At 42.8% G+C, this 13,149-nt stretch overlaps 1 protein-coding gene across 1 annotated transcript in view; it reads left to right on the top strand.

The window, feature by feature from the left end:
* Nucleotides 1-4,888, top strand: part of sbk1 (SH3 domain binding kinase 1) — a 28,792-nt gene extending 23,904 nt beyond the window's left edge. The window contains 1 exon segment of the mRNA XM_059978802.1: nucleotides 4,100-4,888. Coding sequence (XP_059834785.1) covers nucleotides 4,100-4,888 — 789 coding nt within the window.
* Nucleotides 4,889-13,149: the final 8,261 nt, after the last annotated feature.

Raw genomic sequence — 13,149 nt, 5'->3', positions numbered from 1 at the left:
GCACAGAATAGGCCCTTTTGCCCTTCAAGCTGTGCCACCAGCAAGCCCTGATTTAACCCTAGTCTAATTATGGGACAATGTACAATGACCAATTAACCCACCAACCGGTACGTCTTTGGACTGTGGGAGGAAGCCAGAGCACCCGGAGGAAACCCATGCATTCCGCGGGGTGGGTTTACAACCTCCCGGAGGATGCCAGGATTGAAATCTGGACTCTGATGCCCCACATTATGCTACCGTAGCACTCACATGCTGACCCAGAACTCTTGCAATTTTGCTTTTAAATTCCCTCACTTAATGGATGTTTTCCCCTCTCCAGCAGCTCCTCGCAATCTCCTTTTGCCTGGTGAAGCCCTATACTGTTGAAATCAGCCTTTGCCTAATTCTATTGCCCGGTGTATTTTTTTTTCATTGCAAGCTTGAAACTTGCCAAACTATGGCCACTGTTCCCTCGGGGCACTTGAACCATTTACCCATCCACATTCCCTCATATAAGTTTATGTACTGTAGAACTGCCTACATTGTTGCTTTAAAAAGCTTCCCAGAATCAGGTTTATTATCACAGTTTTATATGATGTGAAATTTGTTATGCAGCAGCTGTAGAGTGCAAAGACATAAATTTTCCTATGAATTACAAAAATAATAGGGCAAAAATGCATTTTACAAATTTCACCTTATTTGAAAGCACTAAAGATTCTACAGTTGCTGGAAATTTTTAGCAACACACACAAATGCTAGAGGAACTCAAAGATGTAATGCTGAGGCTTTATAAGATATTGATCAGACTGTACTTGGATTGTTTTTGGGCCCGATATCAAAGAAAAGATGTGGTGGCATTAGAGAGGGTCCAGAGGAGGTTCATGAGAATAATTCTGGGAATAAAAGGTTAAGACATGAAGAGCATTTGATCAATTTGGGCCTGTTTAGAAGAATTGGGGTGGGGGGGTGGAAATCTAACTGAAACCCATTGACTATTGAAAGGCCTAGACAGAGTGAATGTGATACTGGAGGAGTCTGGGACCAGAGCGCACAGCCACAGAAGAGAGGGATTCCATTTAGAACAGAAATGAGGAGGAATTTCTTTAGCCAGAGAATGGTGAGTCTGTGGAATTCATTGCCACAGATGGCTGTGGAGGCAAAGTCATTGGGTATATTTAAAGTGGGGGTTTGATAGGTTCTTGAATAGTCAGGGCATCAAGGATTCCAGGGAGAAGACAGGAGAATGGGGTTGAGAGGGATACTAAATCAGCCATGATGGAATGGCAGAGCAGATTTGAAGGACTGAGTGGCCTCATTCAACTCCTGTTACTTATGGTCTAATGCAGCACATCAGGCAGCATCTATGGAGGAGGACTAAACAGCTGAAGTTTTGGGCCAAGACCCTTCATCAGGACTGGAAAAGGGGGCAGAAGTCAGAATAAGAAACCTGAAACATTGACTATTTAATCCCCTTTATAGATGCAGCCAGACTTGTTGAGTTCCTCCAGTATTTTGTGTGCGCCATCCTTTTGATGTTCCGGACACAAGGACAATTCTGGTCAATATTAGAAAAAGAGTGAACAGCTTTAAATTCTTGCATGCTAACATTTTGGCTGATCTGTCCTGGGCACAGCACGTACAGGCAATCAGAAGGAAGGCTTTCTTAGATTTCTTAGATTAATGAGGTTCAGCTAGTCGCCGAACACTACAACAAACTTTTATTTTGTAATTTATTTCTTTTATTGAAGTTCATCATCAAACAAACATTTCCATAAGATGTATTTCAGACATTGTACATATATATCATATAATCATATATGTCACAAATCTCCACAAAGTATTTATCTGAGGTATACACTTATAGAATAGAAAAGAGTGGAAAGAAAAAACAAGCAAAAGGAAAAAAGAAGGGAGTGATTTTTTTTTACAACATATTCATTGATTTGTGAGAATAAAATCAGGCCTATGAGGCATTATGTAGTTAAACCATTTTCCCAGTTTGAATTAAATTGTTCCAGCCTATGATTAACAGATGCTGTTATCTTCTCCATTTTGTAAATGTCCATTGTAATTTCCATCCATGCATTTAAAGTTGGGCTCTCCTGTGATAACCATTTCCTAGTAAGAGTCTTTTTACCAGCCACCAACAGTATTTTCATTAAGTATTTATCTCTTTTCAACCATTCTTGAGATATATACCCAAAATTTACGGTCTTACTCTCTAAGGGTATTTCACATTTAAAGATGTCTTGTACGGCATTGTGTATCCCCCTCCAATAGTCTTTGATAGCAGGGCAGTCCCAAAAAATATAATGATTTGCATTTTGATTTCCACAATTTCTCCAGCAAACAGGGAGGTTACTGTCATAATGGGATTTCTGAGAGGGTGTAATAAAATATTATCAAGTTTTTCCATCTGAACTCCCTCCATTTCTGTGAACTGGTACACTTCCATTGATACCTCCATATTATTGTCCATTCTTCCTCAGATATAATTATCCCTCCTTCCTTCTCCCACACAACAAACTTCTCTAGATGTACTGTTGAAAGTATCCTGACTGGTTGCACATGATCTGGGTACAGCAATTCGAATTTATGAAGCTATAGAGTATTGGAGCCTGCTCAGTACATCACAAGCATATCTCCCCCCACCATTGGTAGTAGCTTCAAGATGTACTACCTCAAGAATATAGCATTTATCATCAAAGATCCCCACAATCTGGGCCATACCATTTTTGTGCAGCCCCTATCAAGTTCAAGTTCAAATTCAATTATCACTCAACAATACATGGTGTTGTTCTGGGGCCAAGGTGCAAAACACATTACCCATAGCATACAGTACGCTGTGAATAGCACTTAGCACAAATGGGTCATATTGTTACGATTTCAGTAAACCGTACAGTTACAAAGAGAAAAAATATATATAGCCCGTCCCTCAGTGGCATGACTACAGATTATCCTGGTCCAGCTTGTTCTTCCACTGAGCAAACACTGGAGGGCAGCACCCAACCCAGCACAATTCCAACACGCCCAGCAGAGGCCCCTGTGCGGCTGTAACAGGCAGCAGGTACAGAAGCCTGAAGTCCCACAGCACTGGGTCCAAGAACAGTTGTTTCCGTTTAACCATTCAGTTCTTAAACCAACCGGCAAACGTTAACGATTCCTTTCCCATGCCTCCACCCCATTAGATGCTGTTGACTTGCTGAGCTCCTCCAGCAGATTCTGCAACTGGAGATCCATAAGCAATGGATATGTGCTCAGACCAAGTGGAATTCAGTTAGCTTCAGGTGTAACAGTAAAAGTTCAGTCTTTGTCACTGCTGGTCTGGAGACTAATGTACAAGGTGACAGGAGGCGTAGATTGAGTGCATAACCAGAGCCTTTTGCCCAAGGCAGATATGCCTCATATGAGGGACATAATTTTGAAGTAATTGGAAGAAAGTATAGGAGGGATGTCAGAGGTAAGTTTACTATTGGAGAGTAATGAGTGCAACATGCAGATACATTACAGGCATTTAAGAAACTCTTGGATAGGCAGATGGATGATAGGATACTGAAGGGCTAGGTTAGATTGTTCTTGGAGTAGATTAAAAGGTTGGCACAACATTGTGGGCTGAAGGGCTTGTACTGTGCTGTAATGTTCTTGGTTCTATTTTCTTGAGCAGAAGATTTTACATAGTTTCATTTTCCCAAATGACACAGGAAGCCATTCAGCCCATCGAGCCCTTGCTAGAACAATCCCATTCCCGCACAAATATTCCCTGTAATTTATTTTCCCTACATCCTCATCAACTCCTCCTAGATTCTGCCATGGGGTACCTCACCCTGGACAAGTATCCTACCAATGTGCACGTCTTCAGGATGTGGGGGGGGGGGGTGGAACCAGAGCACCTGGAGGAAACTACAAGGTCACAGGGAGAATGTGCAGACAATGCTGGAGGTCAGGATTGACCCATAGTTGCGAGATCTGTCCACTACGCTGCTCTGCCTTGTATGTGAATCCAAGAATCATGAAATGCTTTGACTCTCGAGTACCAGTTGTTTGCAGTCATAGAGGTCTTCCCATGGCAGAGGTGGAAGCCAGGACTGGCTGAATCTGACTGTTCCCTCTCTCTGTACAGGTGGGTCTGCCTGAAGAAATGGTGAAGCGCTGTGTTCAGCAGTTGGGATTGGCCATTGATTACATGCATAGCAAAAACCTGGTCCACAGGGACATCAAGCCAGAGAATGTGCTCCTGTTTGACAAAGAGTGTCGACGGGTCAAGCTGTCCGACTTTGGGATGACTCGCAAGGTAGGGTGCAGAGTGAAGCGTATCAGTGGCACCATCCCCTACACTGCTCCTGAGGTCTGCCAGGCCAACAGGACTGAGGGCTTCCTGGTGGACTGCAGTATTGACATCTGGGCCTTTGGTGTCCTGATCTTCTGCATGCTGACTGGAAACTTCCCCTGGGAAGCTGCCATGCCATCTGACGTGTTCTATGAGGAATTTGTGCGGTGGCAAAGAGGTCGTCTGAATGGGTTTCCTTCGCAGTGGAAAAGGTTCACAGATGGGGCCCTCCAGATGTTCGAAAGGTTGCTGGCTGTCAATCCTGACAAAAGATGCTCTGTTAAGGAAGTCTTTTATTTCCTGAAATGCGACTTGATGGTGGAATTGAGGAGAAGGGCTTCTTACCGATGCAGAACCCACTCCTCTGATAAATCAGCTGTGTCCGCACACAGACGTGAGGGATCGGCTCCCAACATGCCCACACCTTTGAGAAGAAACCTCCTGTCAGAAGCACCGGGATCCAGGTTCACATCCACATCAACTGAGTCGAGTTTGCAAACATCTGGGAGCAGGATGGACGGAAGACAGGACAAGAGCAAAGGCCGAATGATTGGTGCAACTGCAATTGAAATCTGTGTTTAATCCCCTGATCCACTAGTAGGTGTTGCACTGATAAAGAGAATTAGTCTGCTAATACTTTCAGTCCTTGGATGCTGCTGGGTCCTTCTTCAAAGTCACTTGAAACTTGTAATATGTTGAAACAGTCCAGGAGGATTTATTTGAGATGTGTCTTGTGTAGAAGGCCTCATAGCCCCAGGTTTACAGTCTGCTTCAGAGGTGCAATCTACTTTTGGACAAGTGTGGCAGAGTGCTGGGGGTGGGGGTTGGAAAACTAGACCTCAATTAAACAGATGATCTCTGGGACCAATATTTAAACTCAGTTCATGGATTAAAAATGCAGGGTTTTGGCTCTGAGGGTCCAACTTCAGGGGTACTGATACCATTTTGGCACAGCCACTGCTTAATCTTGAGCCTGCAGCATAAAGTGGTCCCTGCCTTAATGCTACAGGCTGTTCTTCAGATTCATCTCACGAGGCAAATTGACTACGAAGGGAATTGCAGCCGAGTCCAGTCCCTGACACAAATGTGCATGGTCTTCCTGGATGGTCGACAGCGAGTAGGAGAGAGGAGGTCCATCACTCAGCAGTCACGTGAAGCCAACTGGTCAGTGTGGGTCAGTGACTCACTGCTTTCCTGAGGTGAAGCTCTTAGGAATGGTTTAAAGCACGGTGTGTTACTGATTACCCTGAACATCATTTTCAAAGAAGTACAAAGTATTAATAGATTTCAAATATGCCATCTGATTCAACTGCCCAAATCTTCATCTCTCTCTTAGACCATGTCACTTTTTCTTTCTCATGCCTTTAATTGTTTAAATTGTTTTGACACTGTTGTATGGAAAACCCACTCTCTGGAGCAGTGGGGTCCACATTTCACTACCTTCTGGACAAGTATTTTACTTGAGGTTTTTGTTGGATTTACTAGTCATTACCTGATGTTCACAGTCCCTGTTCTGGTCCTAGCATTTTCCTTTGATTGTTTTAAAGACTGATGGCTCTAAGATAGGTGGTGTAGTGGACAGTGAGGAAGGTTATAGGGGAATCCTGTACAGCTACTGTAGGTAGGTGGGCCAAGGAATGGCAGTTGCAGTTTAATTCCGGTAAGAGCGAGATGTTACATTTTGGAAAGTCAAAGTAAAGTAGGACTCTTTGCGAATGGACGAACCCTGGGCAGTACGGTTGAACAAAGAGGAGGGGCTTAAGAGAATAAGTACATGACTCCCTGAAAGTGGAGTCACAGATAGACAGGGTGGTGAAGAAGCCTTTCAGTCACTTTATTTCATGGTCTTAAATCTTGAAAACAAACTGATTAAACACCATCTTATCATATGGCTCTTTGGATGTCCATATACACCACCCCTCATGGACCCTCTCCATATATTCTTTTATGAATGAGGAGGTGGTGTTTGCAGTTTTTCAGTCCTTGGAGAAAATATACAATCCAAAATTCTGCTATTTTCTACTGCACATCCCTCAGCAACCTAGTTTACATTCAATTTGGACCAAGGGATTTACATTGCTGACATTTCTAGAGCCTCTTTGGCTATCCCAAATCTTAATTTACATTGAGATTTTTGTGGTAAGAGAGGAAAGGAAGTTGCACTATTAAGGAGAACATCATGGCAGAGGATGTTCAGGAGGAAATGTCCAATGAGAATATATGGTTAGAGCTGAGAAAGTGGCAATCACATTAATGGGATTTATAATAGGTCCCTGACAGCAAGAATAAAGGGAGTAAATACGTAGGGAGGTTGAAGACTGGTGTAGGAATGGGGGTTAAATAGTAGGTAATCTCTGATATTGATAGGGATTGTCAGTGCTAGGCAGTATCCAAGTGTGTTGAGGAACATTTTTTGAATCAGTACATAGATGGCTTTACAGAGAAGTGGCTACACTGAATCTCCTCTCAGGAAAACGGGCTGGGCAAGTGGCTGATGTGTCAGTGGAGGAGCACTTTAGAACAGTGATCATTATTTTCTTGGTTTTACAATAGCTATGAGAAAAGCTAGAACTGGTCTACAAGTCAGAAGTCCTATGTTGTGGAGAGGCTAATTTTGCTATCATTGGACAGGAATTTGCAAAGGTTGACTGGGAGGTGCTGTTAGCAGGTGAAGGGATATCTGGCAAGTGGGGGACTTTTAAAAGTGAAATAGGAAGTGTTCAGGGTCAACATGTCTGTGTAATGAGTGAAGGGCAAGTTTGGCAGGATTAAGGTACCCTGGCTGAGGAGAGACATGGAGGCATTGGTCAGGAAAATAGAGGCATATGTTAGGTATGGGAAGCAAGTGCCTTCAGGTGCTTGATTGAGTACACTTAGAAAGTAAAAAAGGACATGAGATATCCCTGGCAAACCGAGGATCTGACCAGGCATGTCTCAGGAAAGCAAGGGAAGACATTATTATACCCTGACAGAGAATTTTATACCTTCATTGGCGTCAAGGGGAGGTACTGGAAGACTGGAGGATAGATAAAGTTGTGCTATTGTTTATGGAAGGCTCAAGGACAAGCCTTGGAAGCCAAACAAGCTGCTGAGCCTAACATCAGTTACTGGAGAGGATACTGAGAGGTGGAATCTATCTGCATTTGAAAAGGCAAGGATTGATTAGGGATAGTGTGGTTTTGAGTATTGGAAACCATGTCTCAGGAATGATTTTCTGAGGTGGTGACCAAAAGGATTAACGAGGGCAATGAGGTGGATATTGTCCATGAGTTTTAGCAAGGCTTTTGACATGGTCCTATAGGGTAGGCTGATTCAGAAGGCTTGATCACATATAATCTAAGGTGAGATAGATGATTGAATCTAAGATTGTCTCTGTGGTAAGAAATGGAAGTTAGTAGTGGAGAAGTGTCTTTAAGATCAGTGGCCTAGGACCAGTGGTGTGCCACTGTTGTTGCAGTGGAGACGGCATGATTAATCAGTTTACAGACAACACCAACATTCCTGGTATGGTGGGCAGTAAAGAACCTCGTCTTAGGTTACAACAGGGTATTGATCACTGGGAAGTTGGGCAAAGGAATAGCAAATGGAACTTCGTTTGCACAGGTTTGAAGTGATGCAGTTGGGGAGGGTAAACCTGGAAATGACATGCACAGCCAGTGGCGGGGCCTTGGGTTGTGCTTTAGAACGGAGAGATGTAGGAGGACAAGTACATAGTCCCTGTAAGTGGCAACACAGGTGCTGATGAAGACATACAGCATGCTTGCTTTCATAGATGGTGGCACTGAGTGCAACAGGCACTGCAATTCTACAAAACACTGGTTAGACTGCACGGAGCATCACATGCAGTTCAGGGTGCCACAATGGAGAAAGGAAGTGGTACAGAGGACTCACAGAGGTTTTGCTGCAACTGGAGGGTTTGAGCATTAAGGAGAGACTGGATAGGCTGGGACTGTAATCCCTGGAGTAAAGGAAGCTGAACAGTGACCTTGTAGAGATTTATAAAACTGAGGGGTGGAGATATGGTAGTTGGTCACAATCTTTTTTCCCCAGGACAGGGATGTTTTTTAAAAAAGAGTGAGCATAGGTTTAAGATGGGGGGGGGAATTTAAAGTAGTCTAGGGGTAAGTTTTGCACACAGAGGGTGGTGTGTTCTGTAACACACACAAAATACTGGAGAAGCATCTATGGAAAAGAGTACAGTTGACGTTTTGGGTTGCTTGGATTTCCAGCATCTGTAGGTATTCTGTTGTTGGTGGGTTCTGTACTTTGGGTGAGCTGCCAAAGGAAGAGATAGAGGTTGATAAGAAAAAAAATAGACAGGAACATGGATAGGAAAGATTCATAGAGATGTGGGCCAAATGCAGGCAAACAGGATTAGTTTAAATAAGTATCATGGCCAGCATGGACAAGTTGGGCTGGAGGGCCTGTTTCGTGCTTGATACTATGAATCTCGGTGTTCTGCTGAAGTTGGCAAACAAGGGATACAAGTTGTCTGTTGTATTAGTGATAGCAAACAGGCCTTCAACAGGGAGGGTGAAATCTCTAAGGCAGCTGGTGATGAACAGGGTGATGTAGGTGTAGTTGAAAATGTGGATACATGATGGTGAGAAAGTTATCAACTATTTTTAATGTCGAGTAGTAGGAGCCATGAGAATGTAAACATGAGGCATCAATTTGAAGAAAAATGGCTTTTGAGGGACATTTCTACAGGACAGGATTAACCTACATTTGGAAAGCGAGGACAAGATCAAACAGATGCTACATACTGACAACATGTCTCCCAATCCCCACCCTCCCAAAGACAGATGCTCTGATAATGAAATGAAGTTTACAGCCTGCTTACATATCCCATTCCAAGGGAAAACTCCCCAATTATAATATCATTACTGACTGGGGAATGAGTCACTAATTTTCTACCTCTTTTTCTACCCTGTTCTGGATGTGTCCCTTCTGCTGGGTACCAGCACAGCATTATGTTGTGTGAACAGGTAGGGGCTTGGTAGTCAAAAAATGACATTGACCCTGTCTGACAAAGACAAAAGAGCAAGTGGAGATGGACAGAAAGTGGGGTGAAGGATGATGCCAGGTAAAGGTGGACATCATGTTACCCAAACTCCAGTCCTGTAAGCTTAACTTTAGAATTTGCAGAGTATTGTGTGCTGTCTGATCACATATCAAAATATCAATAACTTTGAAAGAGTACATGGAAAATTTACAAGGACGTTGCTGGGTCTTGAGTACCTGACCTGGAGGGAAAGATTGAGTAAGTTGGCATTTTATTACCACGAGTGTAGGAGAATGGGGGAGATTTGATGGAGGTGCACAAAATTGAGGACTATCGATAGGGTAAATGTAAGCAACTTTTTTCCATTGAAGTTGGGTGAGACTAGAACTAGAGGTCGTAGGTTAAGGGTAAACAGTAAAATATTTAAGGGAAAGGGGAACACCTTCATTCTAGAGTGGTGAGAAGTGGAACAAGCTGCCAATGGATGTGGTGGATACAGTTTCATTTCAACATTGAAGAGAAATTTGTATAAGTATTTGGATGAAAAGGGTATGGAGGGCCATGGTCTGGATGCAGATTAATGGCACTAGGCAGAGTAAGAGTTTGGCAAGGCATAGATGGGCCAAAGGGCCTGCTTTTGTGCTGTGTTGTTCTTGATTCTATGAAATACATATAGCCCAGTAGTGTTCATCAATAAGCCTCACTTGTGTCAAGAGTGTTACATTTGTAAGATTTATATTTGTTATTCTTAGAGTTAATCACACCAGTATTTCAATAATATGCAGCAGTGGGCTTTAGGAAATTGAATCTGTAGAATGATGTGAGTATAGATGTGCAAAGTCCAGCTCTCCTCTACCTCCTCAGAAAGTAGAGACATCGGTGAGCTCTCCTGATCGTGTAGAATGTGCTTTGCTTATTGGGAATATGCTTTGGAAAGTGAGATAACAGCTAGTCTTGAGATATTTTATCTATTATTAAAATGAGTTTTCAGAAAATTGAAAAGATCATGAACCCTGACTGTGTGCTCTCTGACTAGAATGGGTTACAGCCTCAGAATAGAGGGGTGTTCTTTTAGAACGGAGAGGAGGAGGAATTTCTTTAGCCAGAGTGGTGAATCTGTGGAATTCTTTGCCACAGGCAGCTGTGGAGGCCAAGTGTTTTTATATAATTAAGGCAGGGATTAATAGATTCTTGATTGGGCAGGGCATGAAGGGATATGGGGAGAATGTAGGAGTCTGAGGCTAAGAGGAATATTGGATCAGCCATGACGGAGCAGACTCGATGGGCCAAATGGCCTAATTCTATTTCAATATCTTATGGTCTTATTACACCCTTGTGCCATCACTATCAAAATAATAGTTGGAATTGCAATCACTTGGCCACAATGAAAATACTATTATCAATTAAAAGTAATAGGCGTTGAGATTGGGAGGGTTTTGTAATAATAACCCAAGTGCTGTGACCATACCAGAGAAACCCTTCCCACCACCTCTGAGATTTTACAGGAACACGAGTGACGTAAGTGCATCAGAATGATCCAATCTCAATCCCTGATCTTCATCAGCATTTTTGAATCTGCTTTGGTAACCTAGAGTTCTACTTCTGATTATTTTAGCAACGTGTGTGGGAGTTGGTTTGACAATGGCACCCTCCAAGTGCAGTTTGATAGCTTGATGCACATGTTAAGAATAGTGGCTGGATGAGATTTGAATGACTGGTCTTCAGAGAATGGATATTTTCAGGCAAGGAAGAAAAAAGGAAGTAGAAGGCTCAAAAACAAGTTTTGCTTTCACCAATTTGCTGTTAATAGAACACAGACCAGAACAGCACCGTTCAGGCCCTTACTCTTTGACACCTGAGTTTCCGGCCATTGCAACAGTCCTTGTAAAAGTGGACATTACTGCCAAGAACTTCTGTCAAATCAAAACTCGCCATTCTTGTTTATCCTCAAGAAACTTGCTGCATTCAGCAGCTGAGGCTGACCCTGAGAGATGCAGGCAAAGGGTCAGCTGCCCTTGTTTGGGGCAGCTTTCTGTGTAGACTGGTCCATCAGTAACACATGGAGCTTAAACTTTAACCTCATTCCTTTTCACTATGATAATATTAAAATACTGTTAACAGGATGTGTATAAATTTATATTAATGATTTAATATTAATTTAAGTGTAAGGCTAGAAACATTTTTTAAAGGAAAGGTGGTGTTACAAGGATTACTATGACTGCTTCTGTGGTCAAATGTTTCCAGCCCCATTGGAATTATATATTTCTCCTTAAGCTCATTACCCATACCGGGGCATAGACTCGCTACAGTCCTCTTTCTTGGACCAGTCTTTCAAGTTGTCCATCAAAGATCCTTCCTCTCCAAGGGAAGAGGTCTTTGGAGCTTCTGTTGGTGTTTTTGTAGCTCTGGACTTCTGTGGGATAGGGTTGCTAGGCCTCTGCCCAAGCATCCTTTTACAGCCGGGCTTGGTCTGGGCTCGGCGGAGGTGATGGAATACATTACACCACGTTTTTAGATGCACAACACTGAACTGTGGTATTAGCAATGTAGTGAAGAGAGAATTTTAAATAGAGCACTTTGTGTAGAGAAGACTATAACTGTTAGCGCTGCTACAAAGGACTGTGGTCCCTGTGTGTGTGTATGTGTGTGTGTGTGTGTGTGTGCGCGCGCGCGTGTGGTTTGCAATAATCTTAGAAATAGAGCTTTTGTAGATCTACTTGTATAACAAGGCTCCTTTTACCTCAGTTTGGAATATGTACTGACCTCAATATCGTTGTGTTAGGAAGAGAAAGTAAATATATTGAATGTTAACCGAGTTTTAAGAACTAATCTAAAGTTGTGGTAGTTCTGCTCATGTTGCTGAGAGACACAACAGCCCTTACAGTACTCTCTCCTGAATCCAACAAACAACTGCTAGACTCTCCTACTTGTAGCTGATGACCAGTTCTTACATACTTCTATGCACATGTGAATTTTTTAAAGTTGGTATCTGCTCAGTGGAATCTTCTTTCAATGAAACAATGTGGCGGGTGTCTGGAGCGCAGTGCCCAGGGTGCTGGACAGGCAGATACATTAGGGACATCTGAAAGATTCTTAGATAAGCACATACTTACTTCACTCCTATTGGGACATAGGCTGCCGAAGCAGCTCGCCAGAGGCCCCCGTTCTGGGCCTGTCCTTCGAGCTGTCCCAGGTGTAGCCCATCAAAGACCCTATTCTCCCAGGAATGACCTTCTATTGACCTTTCTATAGTGTTGGGTTTGCAGAACCTTTTTCCTTTTGCAGCTGGGCTTCAATATACCCACGCTGTAGTTAGATAGACACATGGATATTAAAAAAAAGATGGTTATGGGCTGTGTAGGAGGGTTTTACTGATCATACTCCATGACATTACAATTGTCATATCCCTGTAACAATGTTGAGAGGACTACACTCTATATCTAGCCTGGCCATGCTTACAAGAGTCGTGATCATATTGAGGCTGGGTCTGCCCCACCTTTCAATATGATCGTGGTTAGTTTATACTGGCCTCCTCAACTCCTCTTTTGTGCCAGTTCCACACATCCCTCAAATCCCCACTTTCAAGTTCAAAGTTCATTGTTACCTGAATGTCCATATATAGAACCAAACAGAACAACTTTTGTCCAGACCACGTGCACCCACAAAACATCATACACAGCTCATTAACTGAAATGTTACTATAAATAAGTTAATAAAATATAATTTCTATTTTGTTTACAACACACAACAGGCCCTTCTGGCCCAATGCCCAGCAACCCTCCTATTTAAGTATGATATTGTGTCGACCTCTATAAAATAAAGCTATTTATAATAAGCG

This window comes from Hypanus sabinus, chromosome 9, assembly GCF_030144855.1.
Source record: "Hypanus sabinus isolate sHypSab1 chromosome 9, sHypSab1.hap1, whole genome shotgun sequence".
Taxonomy (NCBI): domain Eukaryota; kingdom Metazoa; phylum Chordata; class Chondrichthyes; order Myliobatiformes; family Dasyatidae; genus Hypanus; species Hypanus sabinus.
The sequence above is the reverse complement of the archived record's forward strand: the minus strand, read 5'-3'. Positions and strand labels throughout refer to the sequence as shown.